We start from the raw sequence: 27073 nt of genomic DNA, 5'->3' as shown, positions 1-27073 counted from the left end.
TTCAAAGTTGTGTCTCTTTTCTTTTCCTTTCAGCATTGAATAAACCTTTTCCCGTTCCTTTGTAACAAAGGTCTTGTTAGATTATGGATGTACACGGTGTTGTTGCATTTTTTACCATCATCTAAACAGTGTGAGACGACAAAAAGTGTTCGATCAGTTTTCATGCAAACATAGATTTTTGTGTCATAAACATAGAAATGAAAGCCGTTGCCAAACCTACAAAGAATCTGATCCAGTGGTACAACATAGGTACTAAAAAGCATTGGTCCAAGAACAGAGCCTTGATGGACACCGAAAGAGACCAATTTTGTGGAGGAGGAACGATACCCGATTTGAGCAAACTGTTTTATATGAGTTAAATAAAATTTAAATATCAACAAAGCAGTTCCAGTAACACAAAGAGCCCCATCTAATCTATCCAGACAAAATGTATGATCAACAGTATTAAATCAGCACTTGTTCAGCAAGATAAGAATGGATAAAAAAAAAACTGAGTCAGCAGTCATCAGCCGATCATTAGTAATCCTAACAAGAGCAGTTTCTGTACTATTCATTGATCTCAACCTAGACTGAAATGGCTCCTACAGCTTATTTGCAGATAAATGAGTTTGTAACTGAACATGTTTGCCTGCTGGGGAGCTATAGTGATTCCAAACGGTTGAGAGCATGGTGTATAAATAATGTTATTAAACCTCTTGTTGATGTATTTTCTCTCCCACTGATTTAATCAAGAGTATTTGTTTGCATGAATTTAATTGATTTTCTCCTTTTCTTTCTGCTCCTCGTGCCTTCACAGGCCATTCAAGTCGCTGGCCAGGTGAATTCGTCTTTCTTCGTCTCCAAGACAAAAGCCTTCAGCCAGCACTTTTTGCTATCCACAATTACTCAATTTAGGAAAAGCATGATCAGCAGATATTAACTAATGTGCCTGAGCATTCATCAGATCCATCAGATCAGCATGATGGGCACTTTCGTGAAGTCAACATACTGCCCCACAGTGGGCAAATTCATTCTAGCGCAAGACTGTGCTTTTTCCAGGCACAATATTTATCTTACACCATAAAGAATTTAGTTCACAAGGTAGCCTTACATTTTCCATGGATTAGGCCATTTGTTGTTCTGGCATCCCATATGTCTATTCACAAAAGGGCTTTCTGAATAATGGCCTTGTTTTCCCAATCAGTGCCTTTCTGATCTATTAAATTCCTTGTAACACTAGTCCACAATTCCCAATTCTTAGGTGATCCTGGAGTTTGCCCTTGTCACTCATCAGGCATCTTTGGTCTTGAAGTAAAAAAAAAGAGAGAGAAAAGGAAGAAAGGAAGAGCCTGTGTCACTACAAAAGCTTTTTATTGAAACCCTAGTCACCCGAGTCCTTGCTGAGTTCAAACCCAAATTATTGCACTGTCTAATGTTGTACCCTTGCTATAGTCTTTTTTTTAAACAATGCAACTGTTTACACAGATGTGCGTAATTTAGTTAATGCTTAATTTTTCCTGGTTAAACCAGTGATAGGTAAAATGACTTTGAGTTTTGAAGTTTTTTTTCCAAGTCAAGAGGACAGTATTTAGGTTTAACTACTTTGCTGCTGTAGGAAGGACTTTTTTTTGTCGTTTTGTGAAGCTGTGTGTACATACTGTATGTGAGTATTTTTCAACGAGCACAAATTCTGAAAGAGAAAATCTTGGTTGCAACACTTTTTTTGCTGAGTGTTTCCCTATGTACGATGAAGCACTGAAAAGATATTTTCTGTCAATGATAGCGATCACAAAACGGTTACATTGTTAATATCAAGAAAATACAGCCCAATACAGACTTTAGTGCACATACTGTACATTCAAAGCTTCAAAGTTGTTTTTGCTCTTTTGGTGCTGACTAGAACAAATAGTGATATCAACAGCCTGAGAGTTATCCTTTAACTACTGAGGAATTCTGACAGTATGGTTTGCTCTGTAAAAATATATTGATGTATTAATACATATTATTATTGACAAAATGATACCGAAACATTTTTATTTATATTTATATTACTTTATCTTACTTATAATAAAAAAATGTAATGACCATTACTAAAGGAGAATTTGGAGGTCAGCAGAATACAATGTTCATAGAAAGACAAGTTTGTTGTGTCTGTAGATTAATTGGGTCTAGGTGGGTATAAAGTGGTTGTTGGCATAGATCTGGATAAGAGAGTTCCCTGATGCCTCAACAGTACTGTTATTACAGAAGGAGAAAAGAGCAGGACCCAGGACAGAATCTTGTTGGACTGCCTTAGTAACTGGCACAGGCTCTGAATCAAATCTGACATATTTCACTCATATTGTGCAAATAGGTAGCATTGCTGTCTCTCAGCGCTGGGGTCCTGGGTTCAATTCCTTGGGTGGTATTTGCATGCCGCTTGTGTGTTCTCCTTGTGTTTGCGTGGGTATCCTCTGGGTGCTCCGATTCCTCCTACCGTTCAAAGACAAGCATGGTAGGTTCATTGAATTCTGGGGAAACTGGCCCTGGTGTAAGTGTGTGCGTGTCTGTGTGTGCCCTGCGATGGACTGGTGTCCTGTCCAGGGTGTATCCCACCTTGTGCCCATTGATTGCCAGGCTAGGCTCTGGCATCCCCCGCGACCCTGCATTGGAGGAAGCAATTAGAAAACGGATAGATGGATCTGATAAGTGATTCTGTAACATGTAAAGGAATTTGTAGTCAAGACCAGTGCTACAGAACACTTCCAAAAGTATATTTGTTAATACACTCGATAATGCTCTATTATGTCACGCTTTATATGGGACAGAACTGGTTCTGGTACACAGTGAATACTCTACAACAGCAATAGTAATCCATCTGACTACGTCTTAACACACATGTGAAACAAATGTTTTGTTCTTTTGCTAAAAAAAACGCATTCTCTATATGTCGGCAGTTTGTGTATTGCTATTGCAAAAAATTGAATAGTTGTTCCTGAACAGTGTTGAATTCTTGAGCTCAGTAAGATCCGCATCATAGAAATATCTCAACTCAACTGTTTCTTTTTTCAGTAAAATGTGATTCATTTTTTGAAAGCTCAGTTTCTTCTTTACACGAGACAACTGTTCCTTCCCATGTGGTAATTCTTAGCACTGTGCAGCAAACTAGGGTGTTGGACTGCTATGTTGCCTTTTTCATCTTTCTTTGGCCTGTCAATCTGTCTTCAGTTTCCATCCAACTAAGACTATTGAAACTGGTGTAATACCAATACTGTCTCTTCTAGTGTAACTGCAGCTAGTTTAAAGTCTATAATCTCTGTTATTGCTGCCACGGAGAATGTAACTTTCAAAGGTGGACATTAATAAGAATGTGTAATGTAGCAGGAGGAATTATTTTGAATTATTACAGTTGAAATTTTAATGTTTTCCAGAGCCCCTTTTACACACATAAAGAGCATGCATAGAGTGTACCAGCCAAAAGCCCTCAGCTCCACTGCTCAGGTACATGTTGCCCTGGCATTTGAAATGCCCCTGTCTTATCTGCTCACATTCCTGGTTACAACATCTTCAGCCACCTTTATCCACAGTATAAATTATCCAGTTTGAAATGGACAGCATTCATTAACGTTGCACTTTGCAGCCCCCCTCCCGCCACCAAAAAAAACTGCTTCCATTTTTATTAATAGTTAAAATGCCCCGGCTGTCACTGGGGACAATGGCAGCAATGTTAATAAATAAAAATAATAACTATTACTCTGGGCTGCAGAGAGACCCCAGGAGAAAAGCAGGGCATAGCCATTTGTTGTTCCCTCTCACTTGTCAAAGCTCTTTGGCTTAAAAGCCTTTGCCATTGTTTGACAAGGGGGGGATATTGAGAGGAGGAGGGGTGGCTAATAGCACCTGTTGGGATGATAGCAAGACAGCTGTCAAGAGAAAAAAAAACAGGAGCACTGCTAACTATTGGTCAAATAATGTGGACTCTAATACAGCTGCAAGAAATTCATGTTTTTTTTAACTTGAAAGGGTTAGGCCATCTTCTGTCCCAGTAATAGAATATTCTACAGCAGCCTCCCATACTCCACCCCCTGTAAGACTGCTGACAGGAGAAGATTGTACAAGGCCAGAACTTACACAGGGATTCCTTTAAGACTGAAGATTGGAGGGGAGTGTCCATATAGCGAATACTTCACTCCTTGGCGGAAGTTGTGGTTTCTGGCAAGAGGGATGACTTTTTTTTCTTTTATTATTATTGTATCCTCACTGACATGAGCAGCAGCAACAGCGGCAATCGTTTATCTGTCTCTGGGGCGACAATTTAGGAGAGAGAAAAAGAAGTGTAGTTGTTAAAACCTGCTCTTTCTCGGGAGGAGTTTTGGTCTTCGATCCAAAGGGGACTAACCTTGCTTTAAAACAGCTTTCTTGTAAGTTGCTAAGTTGCTAAGTTATGTGTGTGTATGTGCATGTTTTTAAGAATGTCCTTAAACACCTTTTCCTTAACTCACTACTGCACCTCCCCGCACTCCTACTGCTAATGATAGCCCAAAAGAATAGGATCTGTCTTACTTTGCTGGACAACGGAACCTGTGTTTAGAATCAAAATCAGGAAATTGCTGTATTTGTACCATTTACCTTTTTTACATTTAAAGCGCACACAATAATTTTGATGATGAACCCGAGAATGCTATTTAAATATTATGTAACAACATGTATACGCATGTATATTTATTATTTGTCTTTTATGTTAGAAGCAATATTTCTGAATATTATTGATGAATTGGTATTAGAATTTTAATTCATGACGCTCCTAAATAATGCAAGGCGATAGCACTGTCAAGTTATGCGACCGATAAATGACAGCTCGGCGCAGTTTTGATTCTTGCTGATGACTGAATAATGTGCCATGTATATGGTTGTGTGCATCTTTTTCAAGAGCAGCTCTTTCATGCTTTCATCTGTGTGCGTCTAAAGACCAGACTAAAAATTCCAGATCTCTTTCTCTCTGTTCTATGAAAGAAAATGTTGTCTGGCTACAGGGAAAAGCTTTGTCACAGGCATTGAAGACAATGGTTTTAAAAGTAGAATGGCCTGCCTCTAGTGCCTGGAGGCTTGATAGCCCATTGTTAAATTGCTATAGATTTTCAAGAACCGCCTTCTCGCTTTGCACAGATTTCTTCCCTGTCTTTTAGAGAACCGTGGCCCTCCACCAATGGCATGTCCAGGTCCACATTTTATTTGTCTCTTTCGCAGTTTTCCTTTTTGTTCAAGATTTTGCTGGAGACTTTATCAAAAGCATCAGAGCATACACTTGCTATTTTTAGAGTACAAAAGGGCTCCTGTCTTGGAAATCCCAAGAGTAAAACTTACAAAAAATTGCTAAAAGTGCCAGAAAAAAATATGAATTCTGCTTTGTCTTTGGCAGCACTGTTCTGCATTTGCTGTTACTTTTAAATCTTAATTGTGTTTATTTTGAATTGCTTACTCTTTCAATGTTCTCTTGTAATATGAAAAGAAAGATTGAAAAAACAAGTATGAATAAGGAAAAAGTGAATTTTTCTTTCATGCAGGTTTTGTTTTCTGAATAATACATTCATGTTGACAGTACTGTTAAGGCAGGCTATAAAACAAGAATTGTTAAAACAATGATTTTGTTTTATTTTGACAAAAAGCAAAATGTATAGCTCTGTACACTATAGTCACTATTTATTAGGGAGACAAACCAATAAATTGTGCTGCATTATATAAAGTGAAAGGCAACTGTCATTAAAAAAGATACTGTAACAGTGAAGGGGAATATGCAAATTCTGGAGAATAAAAATATGCAAATAACTGAAATTGTGGCAGGGAACGAATCCAGATGATACTGTTAGAAGGCTACATTATTGATTTTTTTAGTGAATAATTAAGCGAATGGATAAATTTTAAACACAAATTCCTCATTTTGAGAGACTAGCAGATTGGTGCATTGAGAAACTGTGTAGGTGAACACTGAATTCTGTATGACATATGTTATATTAAAAATAGATGTCCTTTGAAGGCTTAAACAGGGGGTATGTAAGTGATTAAAAGAGATCATCACCAGCTTTAACATTTCTAAAATCCTTATAATATTTGTAAAAGTCTCCTTGCTATTATAAAGAAATTGAATTGACGTATTGCAATCAGTAAAGACTATTGATTATTTACAAGAATATTTGCCTGGTAATACCTGGTACAATAGCTACAAGGCATTGCCAACACTAACCTGAAACTTCTACATAAAGTCTGCATGTGTTTTTTATTATGTATATTGGAGTATAAAGACTTGTTGAAACTGATAAAGGGTTGTCTCAGACATTTTGTGCGGGTGATAAGAAGAAAGTATTTTGCTGACAGTACTTGGTACTTGGGGATACTAATGTCTGTCACCAGTGGAGAATTTTTAAAACCTTGATACTTTAATGAAATTCGCCCCATAGAAGAGAAAATTGATTCTTTGCATTGCAATATCAGCACAGCCTTTTTTCTCTTTAATTTTCTTTTAGCTCTGTTGATAAGTTGTCCTTGGCAGGTTAGCAATTAGAAAAAAAGCAAGACCTTGCATCTATTAGAAAAACAAAGCGTGGCTTCATAATGTATCCATTGTCATCCTGCATTAACAAGAGCTTTGTTTCATGGAAGAAGGGGCTAATGATTTTCTAACAGCAGGTGATAAAACATGCTTCTCTTTTTTCTCTTATCTGGTTGTTGATGAAGCCATTAGCAAGAGGAACTTGGGGGGGGGGGGGATAGTGTTTATTACAGCAAATGGACTTTAAATGAGCTTTATTGTGATGTAGTCCATTTTAATTTTTCTTTATTTCTTGTTCCTTAGAAACACCCAGCATTGAGAAGCTTCTATCAAAAGACTGGAAGGACAAGCTCCTTGCAATGGGATCAGGGAACTTTGGAGAAATTAAAGGTAATTTATATTTCACTTACAAACCTGTCCCACTGTTAATATCTGTGAGGGTTCCCTACTTTGTGCAGGCTGCTGTATAGGAGAGAACAAAAAAAAATATTAAACTAAAAAGAAAATTGTGTGTTGTTGAGCGGAACAATAGAAAAATCGCATAATAACACAACAAATGTTGAATTAAAATAAATTGTGTATGTTACAATAACATTAAGAGAAAATATAACAGTAAATTAAAATATAATAATAACACCTGAGGCTTATTTGATTCTACAGCAAAGTCTTAAGGCTACAGTGAAAGTTCATATTGATGGAGATCTGGTCCTGATAAACTGAAAAGCTTTCATCAATGAAGCCTTTCCTTTTTTTCGTCCATTTGTACAATTTACTAATTGATTAAAAAACTGCACACAGTATTCCTACTGTGATGACATTTTATTTGCAGACGTGTCCTGCTCAGTTTAGAAAAAAAATACCAGCTGGAGAAAAAAAAACGAATTGAAAGTCAGAGAGAAAGAAAAATCTTTCAAATAAACATTTTTTAGACAGCCATGTATTATTTTGAAATGATCCAAAAATATGCTGTATTCATACCAACAACGTGGAGCTGCGTCCAAATCATGTAGGCAGTTTGTGAGTGAAGCACTTGACACGAGAATGAAATCTGTTGATTTTTTTTTCCTGCGAAAAAGAACGAACTGGAGATTTTTTACATAACTCTACAGATGATGATGAGGATGACGATGATGATTATAATGAACAGTACTGTTGTTCAAGTTAGAGGTAGCTTTGCCAAAGGACATAGTTTAGGAAAAAAATATCTCTCGCTTGTACAGTTGTTTGCCAGTTACAAATAAAAGCAAACAGCCACACTTAATACCTTAAAATGAGAGGTTGGTACTGTATCACATGTTAAACTACATTTCCAGCATACAGTAGGTGTGCTGTGTACCTGTTGGAGTGAAGGCTTGAGAGTTTTGGTATGGCTTAGAGTTCACCTGGTCTAGTCACAGAGCAATCAGTCTGACAAATCTGAAATAATGAAATAAATAAGACCCACAATGAAAGCAAAATGCCCATAGCTATCTTTTAGCATTGTTGCTATAAGGAGTTATCTTTTAAGAACAGACATTAATTAGTTTCTTGGGGTTTTTGACAAGTATTACATTGTTACAAATTGGTTAATTACTATGGAATGGAAGCAGCACTTAGTTATATAACCTGCCTAAGGATATTTGTTAGTCTGAGGAAACCAGTTATTGATCGGCTAGTCAAGTGCAAAATGGTTATGAACATTCTGTGACATGATTGATGTGGACGGTCTTAAAATTACATTTTTTTCGAGGCATTAATGCAATATTTAAAAAAAGTTATGGGGAAATTTATATGTATATTCTGTTTTTTTATTGTTCTAAAAAAAAAATTGAGAATTATTTTTGGGGGGGTCTCTCAATCCACTCCTCTGGCAAGATGTTAGTTTCAGAGAAAACGTTGCCTACTTTTTGTGTTTCAACAGATCCGTCTTTATTTAATCTCTTGTTAATGTTACAGTTGACAGAGTAATGTCTCTCTTGGTTGCCTCTGTGACAACACACTGATAGTTAAAGTGGCAACACTCTTAAACTGATATTCCTCAGTGTCTGATAAACTACTTTGTAAAGGTGGTAAGGCTGAAATAACTTTGACTTAGATACTATTTGGACCTCGCTGAAAGTGCTTCATTTGATACATTGTCATACACTATTTTTTATTTAACAAATTCTACCTGCAGTAAATTGACCACTTTAAGAAAACATTTTGGACACCATTTTGATATTTTAAGTTTGAGAGTCATAGTTGTCTATAATCAACATTAATTGAAACAGGAAACATATATTTCTCCATATAGGCTTGGAAATTAAATTACCATTTAATTAACGAGCTTCTAGTTTGGAACTGTTTGGTGTTGTGGAGATCAAAACCTCAGAACTAAATCTGATCTTGAATTTCTAAGCAGCATTATCCGATTCATTTTGTTATTACTGTTATGTCTTTAAAATGTTTCTCTTTCAGGGTTTGTATGAAGGTTGTAAGTTATCTGAAATAAAAAAAAACAAGGTATCAATGGACCTGGAAGTGATTTTGTGTTTTAGCCCACATTAAATAACAATCATATCATTGTGCAGTATTGTAATGTGCAAGTATGCCTATCAGAGGTTAATAAAAGTTGAAATATGTGCTAGAAAAACAAACACTGAACACTTGAACACTGAAACGTTCTTTATGGTCTAACGAGGAACTTTTGAACCGCAAAGTTTGATGGCAAAGTAGATTCCGTGGAGGCATTCGGTTTTAACTTCAGATCATAATTGGGGACCACTCATTTCAGCACGCTCCAAATGACAGAAAACTGAGTCAGCAGCAACCAAGACGCATTGTGTTAGATTTATAAAATTGATTAATTTTCTTATGCTGGATGTTGACAATCATTTAAGCCACGGCTGCTTTTACAGGAAAGAGAAGGGGATTTGGCATCAACTGAAGCAGAAGATTTTTGCACTAACGTTGTGTGTCCTCACTAATTCCTCTGCAGTTAAAAAAGGACTTTCTGAATTGACAATGTGCAGGTCCGATACTACAACCAGCTGAGGGAAATTATTTTAAAAATATTTTTCCTTTCCTTTTCCGGCACCTGCAGAATGGGAGCCTACCATATGATTTAATAGATTTTTTTTTCCAGAGCTGGTTACCCGTAATTGTAGATACTGTAGATGAAATTAGGTGGGGAGCAGAACAATGCATGTAGGATGAGCTGTACACATTCCACATTCAGGTAAAGTTGCTTTGGTTCTTCATGATAAGAGGCACAGTATGTGCCCAGATCACATTAGAGCAAGTGAAAGTACTGGGAAACAGAGCAAGGGAAGCAGGGGGTGTTTAACAGACAATAAATCACAAAGTCCCTGTGATCTTGTAGTGCCATGGAGAGCACTCCTTTTCTCTTCAGGTTAAGCATGAAAGCAGATTCCCTGCGAGTTAACTCCAAAGACAATCCACATTCCTCCCAGCCTGGCTGGGGGACTGCCACTGAAAGAAAGATTTCTTTTATCCCTCCTCCACCCCCCACCCCCCCACACACACACACATCACCCCCCTCTTTTCCACTGCTTGACATTTTTAACATAAGGTCCTTTCTTGTTTCAGTCATCATCAAATGCACACACATCTGAAAGGTTCGTCAGTAAGCTGTTAAAACAGCCGCTAGTTTATTTTTCCTGCAGTCTGCCATGACAGTTGCATTTATTGTCCATTGTTGGTGGTGGGGTTGTGGGGAGGGAGAGACCTCTGGGGACAAATGGATTTCACTGGCACCTTCCTGTGGGGTCACTAGGGCTGTGCAGCCTGCTTGACTCTTTTTTAATGCCTAGGAATGTAGCTTTGCTGAAGGTACTGGCTTTTAAGCTCTCTGTGAAACAATGGGTGTTTGTATTCCTGCAGTTGAAAGATGGAATAAAAAGGAGAAGGTGTACATTTCAAGATGGCCAATAAATTTAACACAGACACGGCATATATTTCTGTATGTTATCTGAGAATAACAGTGTTAACAGGCTTTTGGTTTTTTTTGCTAGAAATATCTGCACATGTTAAGGGTAATCACACTTTAATATATCTTTTTTTTCTTTTGGTAAATGTAAATTATATTGAGGATAACGTTGGATCTGTCAGTAGTTTAAGAAAGTTCAAAGGTGAACATGTGTTATTTGCTGTTGTGGGTTATAGGTCAGTTCATGCTAAACATATGCTCAAGGGCACACTAAAAGGTAAGCATATAACTGGAAGAGCATCTTAGTTAAGATTTTGTCGGAACCACCCAGTGAGATAGTCTTCCTGACCAATTCTGCAAATTTGAGGCAACAGTAGGGTAAGATTTAGGAAGCCAAATGTATATAATTAGAGGAAGCCAAAAGATTATACAGAAACAGTAACAATATGAGCGGTACAAAACTGTTTTCACTTATCAAACATAGGATTCTACACTGTGATTTTGTAAGTGTGGTTATTGAAAACTTGTAGTTGCTTTTTGTAATATACAGTAGTACTTTGTTTTCTGTGAAACAATAATTTGCTATTCATATAACATTTTCTCATCATTTGCAAAGGATTGGCAGTGCTAATGAGCTTTCACACCTTTAGAAAAAGGGTTTCACTTTGAGATATACAATATAAGCCCAACAAACAAGCAAACATTGGAAACAGCACATTACACCATTCTTAACAGCAGAGATATAAAAAATCTTTCAAAATGAAAGTTCTAGGGATCTAAAGGAGCTGCTTTAGAATCTTTGTTTCCTAAAGGAACAGTGCTGTCGTTTGTGTACTAGCATTTCTGTGTGCTTTTTGTCTTTGGTTGGGCTTTGATTTTTCTACTGTCTGGGATAAGCTATTTTGAAGATGAGCGAAAGTGAAAAAGAGCATCAGAAGCAGAGATGCACAAACAATGAACAACAACTTATTTAGGTTCTGTCATTAATTACATTCCTTTCTCTTTCTTTTATAGGTGAATAATACCAGAGCATGTAGTAGTTGTTAGCTGTAACAATGGCTTATTGGTGTGATAACCTGTTATTTGCATTTTTTTCTGCCGTTGAAATTGTTAATATAACCAGATGAGCCCATTTCAACAGCAGCAGCACAGCCAGAAGAGAAGCTGAGCCCACAACTCTAGCTCCAACTTCATTGAACTTCGCACTGTTGATTAACACATAGCTTTGACCTGTACGTGTTAGAAAATTTCAAAGAAACAGCTACCTTGTAATTGTGGCACAGCTTAATTCGGTTGTATTTATGCTTATCAGTAGCTTTCATCCTTAATTGTATTTCCAGGATTACCTTCTGTAAGGCCAAAGCGATCAGTACAGCAGGTAGGACCTCAGAGCACAGGTGGGAGGGAGAGAAGGGTTAATGCAGCCCCCTGGTTATTACCATCCACCCGCAGAGCAGTTTGCCTCCTCAAACGTGCGCTTCCTTGCAGGGACACCAGAAAGCCTAGCGGAGAAGGAGAGGCAGCTCATGGGCATGATTAACCAACTGACCAGCCTGAGGGAGCAGCTGCTGGCAGCCCACGATGAGCAGAAGAAGCTCGCTGCGTCACAGATCGAGAAGCAACGCCAGCAAATGGAGCTGGCGAAGCAGCAACAGGATCAAGTGAGTCTAGAAAAAAAAAAGAGAGAGAGAATTTCAGCTGCAGATTGTTGCTAGAGAACTGCCACTATCACAGTTCCTGGACTGTAAAGGTGCACACTTGTGATGTCGAATACCTCGGTTGCCAAATTTTCCAGAGTGCAAGGGAGCAGGGGAGGAGTGAGTGAGTGCATAGGGATTCACCAGTTGTACTGCTAAAAGGCCTAATAACACCTATAGGAAACTGGCATTGCAGTTATTTAAGGTGTGCAGCACAAGAAAATGGAAAAGATCTGCCACTACCAGTACAGAAAAAGACTCGGTTCCATCAAATAATTCTAAGCTATTTTTTTCATTTATAAAATATGCTGCTCAAATGTCATGCCTCAGGTAATATTTCTGAAAAAAAAATCCTACTGTAATTGTTTGGGTCTGGGATCTGTGTCTCCTTTAGGGACCTTAATCCTTAAACTCAATCTTTTTTAAGGATGTTTGCATAGTAAAAATTAGTAAAAAAAATATTTTTTAACAAAAGATACAGAGCAGGGGATCTATAAAGATGCAAACATTTCTAACACATCATTGCAGGAAATGCATCATTGCATCCTTTGAAATAAGCAGGTTTGTATTTTTTTATATGTACTGTGAATGCCTTCTCGTGTTAAAAGATTTCCTGAGTTTGTAAGCTCCTTCATTAAAAATCCGTGCTCGTGCTTCTTTAAAAAAGTAGGAGTTCTAACTTTAAAATTATATTTTGGTCAACTTGATGTTTGCTTTGAAAGCTGTACAATGTACAATTTGTTTCTTCCAAACTGAATTCCTTTATCCACACAAATGAATTGCCTTGTATATTGCAGCAAATTGTTTGTTGTTTCAACTATCAGATCTGATTAGGGAAGATATAAATAACATCTTGTGTTGATGACTCAGCAGGTAACATATTTGACTCTGAAAGAGAAGGTTATAGGTCTCATTCCTGGCTACAACCTAAACCTGAGCATAATCCCATCTGGTAATATATAACAAAGTGAGTGAAGACATAAGTCTGTGGGTGGCATCCTTGCAAGTACTTAGGGATCTAGAACTTGATTCACTATTAAATTATATACAAGTGTCTGTCCTTTAAATCAACAGATAGTGTCTATGTATTTCAACTAGCACATTGTGGGCATGGTGTCCTGTTAATGAAACCTATTGTAAATGCTAGCAAATTGTTAACCATGTGAAAACTGGTTGTTGTTTAACAATTAAGAACTCAGTAGCATGAGTGATCATCGAACCCCCCAAACGTGATGAACTTAAAAGTAGTAAACTGGGGAAATCCTGTTTTCTCTTTCCTTTTATTTGTGTCCCACAGATTGCAAGACAACAGCAACAGCTCCTGCAGCAGCAGCACAAAATCAACCTCCTTCAGCAACAGATCCAGGTCAGAGAGGATTGTTTGCATTAAATGAACAGTAAGATCGTATGGAGGATACAAGGGCATTTGGCGCACTTTGCCTTTTGGACTTTTAGTAGCCAAGAGATCTGAAAATCTCATTCAGCTGCTTCCTGAAAGAAACCAGGGTATCAGTTTTGACAGCATAGCTGTTTGTGTAAAGAAGTGTCTCTTGTTTTCTGTTTTGATGCACTTTCCCATTGGAGCACATACTTTGTATTACAGATTCTGTTAATGTTTAGTTACATTTTCATGCATGTTTCCTGTCAGATCAAATTTGAAAGTACTGGGGATGAGCTGATATTCAACAAAGATGTTTTCATTTTTGTTCTCTAGAGCCTGATAACAATGTCACAAGCATAACATGGCTATAGTAAGCTACATAGAAAATTGTAGGCACAGATGTTAGAATAATGGCTTTAGGGTGGATGAAACCTATTTGGCTAATAGAGTCAGTGAAACTTAGTTGCCTTGAAAAGTACTTCTATTATTCTGAGTGGTGTATGTGCCAGACATTGGCCAAAGCCCCAGATATTGCAGGAAACTCTAATCACTAAGACTATTCAGTTGACTTAGATAGTTTCAGTATACTGGATTGCTGCCACCTTTTTTGTCTGTTTGATAGAAGCCTTTCTGCTCTAAATGTATTCTAATTGAGCTGAGAACAGAATTTCTCAGAGAGGGGCTCTGCGACTTGATGTTTTTGTGTGTGTGTGCTTGTGTATACAGTACGGTACATGTATAGGAAAATAAAAACAAAAAAAAAAGTCCTAATTGAAATTACAGATCAATACCCTGTAGGCCGAAGAACATTTTTATAAGACAAAAAAGGAAAACAAAAAATAATCACATGTCAGGAGCAGCTGTTTTTGTAAACTTGTAAATACTGCCCTTCTTGATTCACTCCAGCACGGTCCACTGAGACAAAGCACCCTTTTCCCATGACTTTACAACCTTTTCCCAAACAACTGAGTTTGCCAGTGACGAGGCAGAACAATTGTTTCTCACAGTGGGTTCACAGCTGATGTCTCTTTCATTTGTTGAGCTGAAAAGACCAGCAGAATTATTCAGGAAAGCCAAATAAATAAATAAGACAATCCACTGGCGTACAGCAAGCTTGAACGTGCATCTACAGAGAAAAAATAATTCCTCCAAACATTTATTTGAACATTTCTAGCTTAAACTTTTCGGATGAGGTTGGAAAACACTGTCTTATACTTTTAGTTTATGCCTCTGTCCCCATGGCCGTCACTGGATATCAGGATGTAGGATTGCTAGCCCTCTAATAAACTAGGCAGGAACCTCACCACTGCTTTCAAGGGATGCGTATAATGTTTATAAACTATAATCACATATTTACCCAAAAGAACTGGCACTTTCTCGCCCATTATTTAAAAGAATTATCCACGGTGAAAAAAATGCAGTGACCTACATGCTGGCTAGTGGAATAATTGCCTTTTACCACAGCATAGTTGCATTCTTTCAGGCAGTTTAAACCAATGTATTCAAGAATTTTGTGCAGGTGTTCGTTTGGGGTTTAATTAAACATTAATTAAGAAAATTAAGCTTAGAAAATTGCTTCAGCAAGGCTTGTGGCCTGTTTCTCATGTTTTCAAAAAACTGCTGCTGGGTGGCTTTTCTATTTGAGAATTGGATAATTGGTTAAAAAAAATAACATTTGCCAAAAAACATCAGTAAAATCAAAACCTTATGAACATAAAAAAGCAACTTGTTCTGTTTGGCATTACAACCAGTTCTAACAGCTGCTAGAAGTAACTTTTTGTTTCACAAGTGCTTTTTTTTCTCCTCTACTTCCGAGTTCCTTCCTAACACATGGGCAAAGCAAACTGTTCTACTTCCCTTTGATACGCTGAAGAAAATATTGGAAATTCCAGCTTGAGAGTTAGAAATGCAAATCACTCTGGTTTTTCTTTCTTCTTTATCACTAGCAGAAAAATCAGTCATTCGGTAGTCCAGATGTGTCTGTGCTGAGTCATTTTCTCAGAATTGCTAATAACTCCAGGGCATTATTCTGTCATAACAGAAACAGACGGGTTATGCGAGCCAAAAATATGTTTACAAAAATTCTTTGAACATCTACAAAGAGACTGCTGAAATTGTCTTTTAAGGAAAAATTTAGTGAGAAACTGCAGTTCACATCGGCCATTAAACTGGATTCGTTGTATGAAATAGCACAAGTGTTTTAGTGATCAGGGAAAAGGAATTCACTGCAAATTTCTGACCAGTTTCAGGCATCACAGTTTCATAAACAAAAAGGATCTAAAAGAACCTGTAAACCTGTAAAGATTTACAGAGCTGAGATCATGTACTTTATGTGGGTGAATATAACACCAGTTATGTTTAAGTATCCAAGAATAGGTGAGAAAAATAAAAGGTGGTGATCTGGCCCTGAGAGATCTAATATAAAATTAGAAAAGACTACTGCAGGCTGTATGCATGTAGAAAACACTTTCACTTTTATTACTATAACCACAATTAAACCATGAAGTCATATTTTAATCAACATTATATGCAGCATGTCCTAGTGGCTTGAAATCAAGAAGAAAAAGTGAAACCGCATATTCACGAATGAACAAATCTGTGCTCTGTAATGTCTAGTTTTTGTGTGGCCTGTTTCATGCGCTTAAATTGCTGAAGTGAAAACTTCAGTTATTTAACTGGTGGATATTTCAGTGAAACTATTCTGTGTCATTCTTTGTTCTATTTAAACGTGCAGCAGGATTGTCTATAGTCTAGTCAATGTCCAAAATCAAATATTAAACAGATGTATGTGAAATGATTAATATTAAGTGCCCATTGTAATGGGGCTCACTGCATATAATGACCATATTAAGGAGACATCACTCCCCTTAGTCCCCAAAAGCACTTGTGCCACAAAGCTGTCCTGTTGGCATAACAGGTTTCAAGCTCATATGGGTTGGGTGTTAGGTCTGCGTGTCTAGAGGTTTGTCTGAAACAGTGGTTTGACTCTAGGTTTTGATTGCACATGTTGCAGTGGTGAGTTGCCTCAGATTAAGTAGATTAATGCATATCAGTGAATGAGGTTGCCCTGGTGTTTGTGGGGGGGGGGGATAGGGTGTATAATGAGCTTGCTTTGTTGATGTCATTCCCATCGGGTCTTGGCAATGTTCAAATTCCCTGAGTCAGTGGGGACGGTCTTCTGGCGTGAGGGGTTTTTACATCACTTGGAGCCATTTAACTGAGGTGTTTTTAAAGTGTGGCTGAGATTTACATTCCAAGGTCTGACTCCATATGCTACTAGAAATGACTGCAGTATTTGCTAGGGTTTTTTTTTTCCATTGCAAATATGTACTGTAAGCATTTTGTTTTTAACTTAACATACCCTGGTTCATCTGCTCAAATCAAAACTATTAACTCACGCATTTAACAGCAATTTGCTTTCTGTAGGCTTGTATATAAATGGTCACAGCTGCTGAAGCAGATTTTGAGTGTATTGGCTAATGAAATAGCTTTATCTGTCTTCATTATTTGTTTTATAGCTGTACTTTCCAACTTCGCATGAGATTAGGATAGTAAAAAGCAAGACTTCCCAATTAATAAATCAGACAGTATTGCTACTTCTTAGAATGCCTTATTCATTCAAAAAGTCAGGATCTCTGGCTTGTTTTACCATAAGCTTTTAAGAACTACACTGGTTGAAATTGTAGGTCGTGTGCTGCGTGGCATTAATGATTTGGTAGTTTTTTCAAATAGGTGTTATTGGAGTAATTAATGGAGAAAAAAACATCTATTTATCAATTAAATTCAGCATCTATCTTGTTCGTTAACCTTCCTCTTGGGAAAGGGTCTTTGCTATTTGCTTATTTTTTCTACTGAGTGCCTTTTAGCTGGAAATTTGCAAGTGAGCTCTTTTACTCTGTGAGCTATCAACTGTACTTTGAACATTTACTGGTGCTGAGGTCTGCTCCTTTCACCTACTGTACTCACTGGGCAATGTCAAAGGGGCATTTATTTACATGCTCCTCAATGACAAGTTAACACTGACCTTACATGTATGATAATTAAACCTGTTCATAAGAACATGTCCCTCAGGATTACTTGTTCACCATAGCCATGTATTATATTAAGATTTTTTGCCTTTTTGATGTCTTCATAAAAGAGAAGAACTGCAGAGCTCTTTTGCATTCAGGAAAAAAAAAACTACATAATCTAAAATTAATCCATTATGCATTTCCATAGCTAATGAGCTATTATTTACAAAGCTACTAAATTCCTTTGTCAAATAATAATTCTGAAGATGAGTCTCCCTTATTCCTATGATGCACTGTCCCCATTGGGGAGAATGCGGCTCCTTCCCCCAATATCATTTTTGTACAGGACGCCCTGTAATAAGGGGTAGGCATTGCTTGTTTCATATTTTAGATCTGAGATTGCTTTCATTTTAGTTAGATGTAGGTAATACTTTTAATAGACCATGAACAATAACTTTTGTCAGCCAGAAAGTAAGCATTGTACACACTTTTTAAAGCCTCACAGTTTTATTTCCATTTTATTAACACCAATAAAACTTAAGGGATAACTTCATTTTCAGTGTCACCCATAAGACATGTATTGCTGCTTTTTTACAGCTTAATTAGTGCTAAGAAATACATGGCAAATGCAGGTCGTATTTGTGAAATATGTTGGAAATGTATTATTGTAACTGGAAATCATTTCCAATTATGAGAGACAAAAGATAGCTAATATCTGGTTAGGCTTTACAAAGGGGTTGTCCTTCATTTACCCAGTGCTAATATATAATTTACAAAGAACTTCTCATTGCTTACAATTGTCTCCTAAAATACCATTTTTATCTTATATAGTGTTACCATTAAAAGATATTCATAGACATATTGTATTGTGGATGGGTGCAGTATGTGTCATGAAAGATACACTTTTCAGGGTTGTGGTGTTTTATAAGTAACACACTATGAATTATGTGAATATGAATATTACTTAGTTATGTACCTGTGAAGGTTTTACAGCACTAAAAGCAAATCCATCTAAACCGACGTTCAATTTCATATGCATATACTGTATAAAGTCAAAGCCAATAATGTCAGAACAGCTGTCTGTGGTTCCTAACTTGACTTTATATTTATAATGTGTCATCTTCTCTTTGATGCTTCTGCTTTCTAACATTCCAGCTAGATAAACGTATCTTGCAGGAGTTAAGGCGTTAACAGCGCTGGATACTTTTTTCGACAGAAAAAACCCCGTCTCTTTTGGTTTTTCGGAAAAAGGGCCCCATGGCATTGTGCCTGTTTGTTCCTGCAGCCATCCTGTCATATTAGTTATTTGATCAGGAATAAAACTGTTTTTCCTTTTAATAAAAGGAGTGAAAGACATGACAAGAGCTGGATGGGCAACAGGTTCATTTGATTCATAAAGCAAAACATTTATGCCAATAACATTAGCATAATATAAACCCAAAAAAACAAATATTTAAATTGGTCAGGCCAGTCTGATACATTATCTCAATTAAAGTGGGAGCTTGATGGTGTGTAGGGTTATATGGTCCTAGGGGAAACTAACATGTGTAGACCTGTGTACTAACTTCATTTGGAGGCTTCTACATGATTACAAATTAATTTTCCAGTAAACGCTACAACTTTTCAGGATTGCACGCCACACGCATACAGCAGATTCGTTTTTATAATCATTTTTTGTCTCATTCCATATATGGTTCTGGAGTCCTGTTTGGCCTGATCTTAATCTCTGTAACATTTCTCTCCCAAGCTAAATAAGGTGTTTAAATGTAAATTTAATACATTAGTAAGGAAGTGCTATTTATTTATGTCATAATCTGTGCCAATAAATGAGCATTATGTTACTGTTTAATTGCAATGTGTATACAGTACAGCCCATGTCTGGTGATTTGTAATATCTTTACCAAATATTTTTAAATCAAAATATTTTTAAAAGGTATAGACATCAAGTGACCAGATTGTACCAGCATGTAGTAGAATTCCTTAAAAAGCTATAATAGCTGTGGAATTCTTACTGCATCCATTTAACTTCTTATTGCTGTATCTAATACAGAGTCATGCCAAGACACATCCTAGCAAGCAATGGGCACAAGATGGAGTACAGCCTGGATGGAATGCCAGTCTGTTTCAGGGCACACACACACTGTGGGAGAAAGAGCTTGAACACCCAGAGAAAACCCACACGAATACAAGAAGAACATATACATTCCACACAAATAGCACCCCACCTCCTGATGTGATAACTCAGTCCGTCTTAGTCAAATGTGTTACTCTTGGTTTAACTTCTCGATATACCTTTTTTCTTACCGAAGGATGAAAGAACCAACAGCTCTCTTACATAATGGCCTCTTGCTTAACAACACAGGGAAGCCTTCGCTCAGGCCTACCCTATGTTTCCATTTAATGGAAGCTATTTGAGGAAGGACACAGGCTAGCAGATGGGCACAAAGCTATGCCCACCTACAGTGTAGCTACTGACGCACAAGCAGCGCTGCCACCTAATTGATGGCTAATATAAAGGAGTCAGCATGTTGCTAACTCGCCACTTGATTTGATTATGAGCTAATCAGTGAAAGGTGCCTTTGCCGCACGGAAAAGCTGTTTACGTAAAAGATTGGAAAATGCTAAAAAAAAAAGAAGAAAGAAAAGGTTATATCACCCAAGCCTTTGTTCTGCCTTCAGAGATTTTTATGGACTACCTATAGGCCTTAACATGATTAAGTAGGGGAAATTGGAGCCTGTTGTGTGAATAAAAGGGAAAATGTCTTTGTTCCCTGAGACAAAACCAAACTACCATGGTTCTGTACTTCAGTGAGTATGACCAAATATGCTTATTTAAACATTTTTTTTTCTTAGCGAGCTCTGAAGTTAATGTTTAATATACACAAGACTCGCTCTTTGGCCTCAGAAGTTGCGTGTCTTCAGTATGAATTTCACTTTGCCCACTTTTTTGTTTGCTTATGCAGTCAGAAATGCTGTTGGGCATGCAGTTTCTGGCTAGCAAAGGCAACTTAAAAGCAGTCTAATCCCACTGTCACTTTAGACCTAGATATAACATTTTGCCAATGTGGAAATGAGAGTTCAGAAAAGCCCAATTTTAAATAGTACAACATCTTTTATTTATGGAGTGTTTTCAGCTGCCTGCATATTTTTCATATAACAATGCTTATACCTTTAAGATCTTCCTTCAGGAAAACACAGAGTTCCACTATTCTACCATTTTCTAAGCAATTACATTTTATTTTCTGAATCAAAATATTTCTTGCAGACCACTCTGGTTGACATTTCACCTGTTTTTGCAAACGATAAAAGAGAGTGTTGGAAAGCGGGTTTCACACAACACAGCCCAGCTCCCACTGCAGTCTTTCCAATCACAATGAAACAAACTTCATTGAATAATACCATGCAGTGCTTCTAAGTAAAGATTAATTACCATCAGGTCAGAAGGACAGAATGGCTGTGGGGTTTAAAGAATGCTAACTGTAAGGTATAGAAGGTTTACAGTCCATTGGTTCCAGCAAGAAAGATAACATTGATCTTCAATGTTTTTTTGGAAATGTGCAGATTAAAACATTGTCTAATTATCAAATTGAAATGAGGGGGCCTTTTAAGTTCAGCTGGCAAACACAAGCTGAAATGTAACTCCAGGAATGAAGATTAGACTAGTGATGGCTAGCTCAGTGCACGTGTAAATCTGTATAACCTCTTATATATGTTAAAATCAGAAACGAAAAAACAGATGTAGTGTCTTTTAGATTTAGTACCTTTAGGAAAGGTAATTTGTTTATGTATTGTGCTTTTGCTACTTGAAAATGTTTAAAAATATTTTTATACAGATGTTAAATCTTTTGAGCTTCTCTTTTAATGTCCCTGCTGTCAGAGCTCAGTACGGTACAGTGTTAACCTGACTCATTGTGGGCTTTCAGAGGTCCATGTGGATACTTTCACTGGTATAACACCTGCCACAGCACATGGTGGGAACCTTTGACCTCGCACTGTTAATGTATTATTAGTTAGAAACAGGATCGTCTGTAAGGATGAGCCTAAAAAATCATCAGGATAATTAACGTAACATCAGTATGCCTGATGACTTCCCAGCCTGGTTTTGAGGATTGAATTTCCATCACACATTTAGCAATGACAGTGGTGATGACAATGAAAAACAACTGACATTTTTCTCAAGGGCAAATATGATACTGTACATGCCAATAGTGTGAAACATAGAAAAGGTTACAAGCAAGCAAAATATGGAGATCATGGGGGATGAAGGGAGCTTTTGTCAATAACTTAAAAATATTAAAAAGGAAGCAGGGCTACTCCAGGAACAATATGATTTCAAACCATCATAGGAGCATTGTTGTTGGCTATTTAATTTGACGCAGAATGAAAACACACACATAAGATCTTTGTCTAATGAAAGTGATCGAATGAAAGAGAAGATTTTTTTCATCATTACAATGTTTTGCTTTCTCCCAAATGCTGTCAGTTCATTTTCATGAAGTCAATGAGTTTACAGTTAGCGAAGTGATTTTACCGTGCTTAATTTTTAACAGAGATTTAATGAAGTGAAAGAAGTTTAATGAATAGCGAGGGGTTTCACATAATACATTTGTGAGTTCTCTTTTGTTCACAAAACCTCCAAGGGGTGAATTAAAAAATTCCCACCAAAACCAGTGTGTCACCTGAACTGGAGATTGGTTAGCCTGCTATTCCAAGGCCAAGTGCTTTATCTGACTGTTTTGTGCCGTCCATTGTGGTATCTAGGTTGTTAGCCACACAACAATAGGAGCCATTCTGTTAAAGTTAATGGAATATTTCTGACTTGAGAATTATGTTTGTTAAGGAGTGCTCTGTGTGCGTACTACCTCAAAATTAATTATTAGTTATATCACTGTATTGTCCCCCCTTCAACAATAGGTCATGGAGGCTCTGCATTAATTGCTTGAACATATGGTTATTAACAGATTTTAGCTCTGAGACCCATACTTTACAATGTTATTTTCCACGCAGTCAGATGTTAGCCATATTGTCAATGCTGGCAGCTATTGTTTCACTCATTTACTTCACAGAGCTAATTACTCCCTAATAATAACTTTACCTTGGAGTTTTTCACTTGCGTGTGCCAGCAAACCTGTTCACACTACATATGTTAATTATCAGCACATCTTCATTATGTTAAAAAAGCTTTAAGTTCAAGCTGTGCAGCCTGGCTTTCAATGCAGAGCCAGTTGGCTGCCAAGTTTTTACTTTTTTATTTTTTAAAACATTTTTTTTGCCTAATGAAAGTCATTAAAAAAAGTTTAATTCCGCTTGTTTTTGCTTCAATTCAAGTTTACTTTTTCTTGTTTCTAAGGAACGGATTTTAAGACACATGAAAACTGTCTTTACACACAGGTTTGTGCGTGAGATGAATAGATTATTTTTGCTGTGTTTTCTTTAAGTTAGATCTGAAACCAAAGTATTTGAGTTCAGCTGCTTTATTCTTAGTACAAAAATATACATCACTCTCTGTATTACAATTCTCTCTTTTGATTTACATCTAGTTTTTATCAAAATATGCTATTACAATATTTTATTTAGTTACTTTATTGGTCACACCTTTAAGAAAAACGATTGATATTCTGTAATATCACCTCCATTAAAGGTAGAATCGAGTGTCGTAGTCATTTGGCAATGACAACAGAGTCCTTGAGTCTCTCGTTTGATTTGCATCCAAACTGGAAGTGGCTTCAGTCTGGTTGTTATTGAGGAAGTCTGTGAAACAAGTTCTGCAGGTCTCAGCTCAGGTCCGATTTGCCAGGTGTCTGCATCACAGAGACATACAGCGTGATTAATGTGAACTCAGACAAGCTCAAATGTTCTAAGATTTTGCTTTATTGAATAGTTACTGTTCAAAAAACAGTAACACTTTGGATTGAGGTTTGAAAGTTTCTTTTTTTAAATTCATAATAACCTGTAACATAAAATTCTTAATAGATCAGAAATGATTTATTACATATTAACAGTGGATTATCCTCTTGTATTGTATAAAAATGTATTATCATATAGGTCATTGCTAATAGCCTGCTTGTTAAGAATATATAAAGTGTGGTTTACATTCCCTAAAGTATTCCCCCAAAATCTAATCTGTCCAGAAAACATTTGGTACTGCTGTCTTAAAGCCCCAAATCCTCAGTTCTGTTGAGAAATTTGAGTTTTGCTTTGAAGAGCATTTTTTTCTCAATTGGTTTTAAAGGCATCACAGACTCCTTAATAAAAATCCCCTTTGCTGTTATATAAGAAGTCATTGTCAATGGATATGAGGAGCACATTAGTAAGTCATACTAATAAGTCCATACCTTTCCTGGCATTCCTTTTAATCTCACTGTTGAGCAATCCATACCACGTCTTAGACCATGATGTCATGGCATTCTCTCCTTAACTGGTTAATCCTGAGGGGACCTGCGAGTCAAGACTTTTGCACACAAGGTGGTACAAGAAGGCAGGCTCAGCGTAATTGTAACCAGGGGGGGAAAAAAATCCTTCCACAGAAAATAGTTTGAGTGTGTGGAATCCGGGTGTCCAGCTGTTCTTAGTGGGATTAGTGGGGTTTAATGGAGAGCACAGATGGACCCAATGCTATTGTCCAGAGTATTCAGGGGCAAAGGCTAAATGTGAAGGATGATCAGTGATGGGATGATTGAAGGGAGGGAGGGGGGTGGAAAAAAAATCCCTCCGTTTCCGGAAAAAGCTTCTGGACTAGTGCCGTCCAATGGAAGGGCAGAGGAAATGTCTCCTAAAGCTTCCTTTCGTGGGTAATGGGCATTGTCGGCATGGCGCAGGTCATGTGCGGTGAGCAGCTGTTCCAGGGTTCTCACTAAACTATTAAAGGCTTAGCTGGCCCATTATATTTTTGTTTAGGCGGCTTGGCTGGATGTGGACGGCTGCAATTGTATAAACCCCCTTTGTATTACATCTAAATTAGAGACTCGGGATAAGCCAGCTGGGCAAGTCTGAATTATGTGCTGTGAGGATGGAACTCTTTTTTTTTTACAAACTGCTTAAGTGTCACCTTGCAAATAGGTCCCGGGGACTCGATGCACTCCACCCCTAATTGGTGGCTTTTTCTTATTATATTTCTATACCTTTGCTGAATCTGAACGCCTCGACTAAAGACCATTCCATGTTGGCGCCGACTCAAAGAGTACCCCGCAATGGAAGTGGGTATTTCCCCACCCTGCAAACAAACAGATAGGGAACGGGGACAGTGTTATGGTCTGGTGCCCCTAATTTTCATCAAATACCCATTTGCAGCGTGTAGGACTAAGCTGCAATCCCTGATAGTGGGTAATTATGCACCAGAAGGTTGTGTCTTGAAGAATGAGTCAGGCAGTAATTGTATAGCTCAAATGTTGTTCTGCGTGTTATGTTTCTTGAATTAAAAATTGAATTTTTGAATAAGGATAGAATTTTTTAGAGCATTGATTTTCATGCAACAAAACATCCAGGTTGTGACTAAAAGTAGTATCTTGAGCTTGTTTTCAGCCATTCTGTATTCTTGAGCAGCATACTTGTTTATTGTACAAAGAATGTGCACACAGTGAGGTTACAACAAACATGTCAACCAATAAATAGATACAGCTACCTACAGTACAGCATATGTCCAATTAAGCCTGAAAGCAAGACGAAAAAATGACTTGTCTCTGATAAGTCACCGCAGGGTGCCTTTTTAAGCGAAACAATAAAACAGGCATACCTTGTGATCGCTTTGTAGGGAACGTGGTATTTATGGTTAACCAAAATTGTTTAGTAATTATTCTGCGGTTGAAAACAAAATGTTGAATCAAACTATTCCCTGTGCAGTGATTGTGTGATTACAGTGTTTAGGTTACTGGGCACAGGAGCAGACAGTAAGTTTTACAGAGGAGTAATTACCATAGATGACAAACATGTCTTAAGAAATGCATTGCCAGTAGATAAAAGCGATACTGTTTAAAAGTAAATACCTGAAAAAAATAGTTTTGTAATAAGTCTCCTGGATCTGTTATATTTATCAAAACATATAATTTTTGATGAACATAGTGGCCTACAGTACAAATTTATACTTTTTTATTCTTTTTAAAGTGAATTCAATTTAATATACTGTACTATGTTTCAATTTATACCCTTAAAGGTTCTAGAATTATATCCCAATGCTTCATTTCCGTTCTCTGTTTGTCATAGTCATAAGAGCAATTTAAGTGCTTGGAAACTTTACAGAGCAATGGAGTAGGCACACAAATTAGGATAAAACTGACCTATCTTACCATGTAGGCAATCGGCAATCCAAATCACAGTAATGCAAACATTATTTTACACATAAGTAACTTCTTTGTCAAACTTTTCAGGATACATATCAGCAGTCGCACTGCAAAAGTATCAAATGCTGAAGAAAGAAAAGACTTGGTTTGCTGGAGTCAGTGTCAGAGGACGTTTAATTCGCTCTGTCACTAGACATAACCACATTGTGAGCAGTTGTAGTCCTTTCACTTAATGTCTTTCCTGACACATATACTTGTTCAGCCATTACTGCACTTCTCAGCATAGATGCAGTGCTCCTTTCTGACTCCTTCCCCTTCTCATGCAAGCTGGAGGGCACACGCCTGCGTTGCTTTTGCTTTAACTGTTTCAGATTCCGATGTGGCGAAGTGCGACAAGACAGTGCTCTCGAAAATAAAAAAGGAAGGAAGCGACATAGAAAAAACAGAGACAGCCCGTCATTTTGTGTGACAGCGCATTTTCCTTTTGGGTCTGTTAGCAAATTCTTCAGTGAGATGTTTCAGTAGCGTGCCACACTCCCTGGTGAGGAGGCAGCTGGGATCAAGCGTGGACTTGCGATACGCAGTAAGCTCCTTCATTATTGACAGGTTAGGGTTTTTGTGCTTTGTTAGCCCTCAAGGCAGTCTTAGCACTTGCGATGCAGACGGGAATGCTGAATTCATCCTAGAAATTTACAGTCATTTTCAATAACATCACTTCTGGACTTTTTTTTGGCAGAGAAGTCCTCTGTGGAACCATCTGTCTTTTGGTTCTCTGTGCCTGTTTTTGAATCTCCTATCATGCCAAAGTCACTTTTTTTTAATCTTGGAAACCTTCAGAAGTTGCATGGCTTCCTGCCGACTTGAACACTCTATAAAAATACCACACAGCTGTTCCTGAGAATTTGGAGGATTCCACGTGATTCTGTCTTTGTCTCATTAATATAGAGGACAATCCTATTTAGCCAAAGTACCATTGACCTGCTCATTAAATTTGAATTCATTTAATTGGACAAGTCCCTTACAGTTAAATGACTGCATGTTGTCATTATGATGCCTTTGGCTGATCTGAATGTTGTATCTCAGTGTATGTGAATGTTTAGTCATTGCCTCCATTCTTCCATGGTATACCAATAATGTTTTCATTGCTGCAGATACAATCGTGCACTCAGGTGCAGGCATACCTCAAGGGCTTCAAGGGAAATTATTTTTTTAATGCTTTGTTACGCGCCTGTAAGATGGAGGCTTACTCATTTTGTTCTCAGCCTCTGAATAGCACTAGGTTACCTGGTATGGCAGG

The 27073-nt window shown here is 37.4% G+C and overlaps 1 protein-coding gene across 1 annotated transcript in view; it reads left to right on the top strand.

The window, feature by feature from the left end:
- The window catches only part of sox5 (SRY-box transcription factor 5), a 126245-nt gene that overhangs the window by 51717 nt on the left and 47455 nt on the right, over nucleotides 1-27073 (top strand). The window contains exons 4-6 of the mRNA XM_088923135.1: nucleotides 6809-6895; nucleotides 11901-12073; nucleotides 13407-13475. Coding sequence (XP_088779261.1) covers nucleotides 6809-6895; nucleotides 11901-12073; nucleotides 13407-13475 — 329 coding nt within the window. The remainder of the gene's footprint in view (nucleotides 1-6808; nucleotides 6896-11900; nucleotides 12074-13406; nucleotides 13476-27073) is intronic.

The sequence above is a fragment of the Atractosteus spatula genome, chromosome 8 (genome assembly GCF_055471065.1).
Source record: "Atractosteus spatula isolate fAtrSpa1 chromosome 8, fAtrSpa1.hap1, whole genome shotgun sequence".
NCBI classification, from domain to species: Eukaryota; Metazoa; Chordata; class Actinopteri; order Semionotiformes; family Lepisosteidae; genus Atractosteus; species Atractosteus spatula.
Note: the sequence above shows the minus strand (reverse complement) of the source record. Positions and strands in the feature narration are given on the sequence as shown.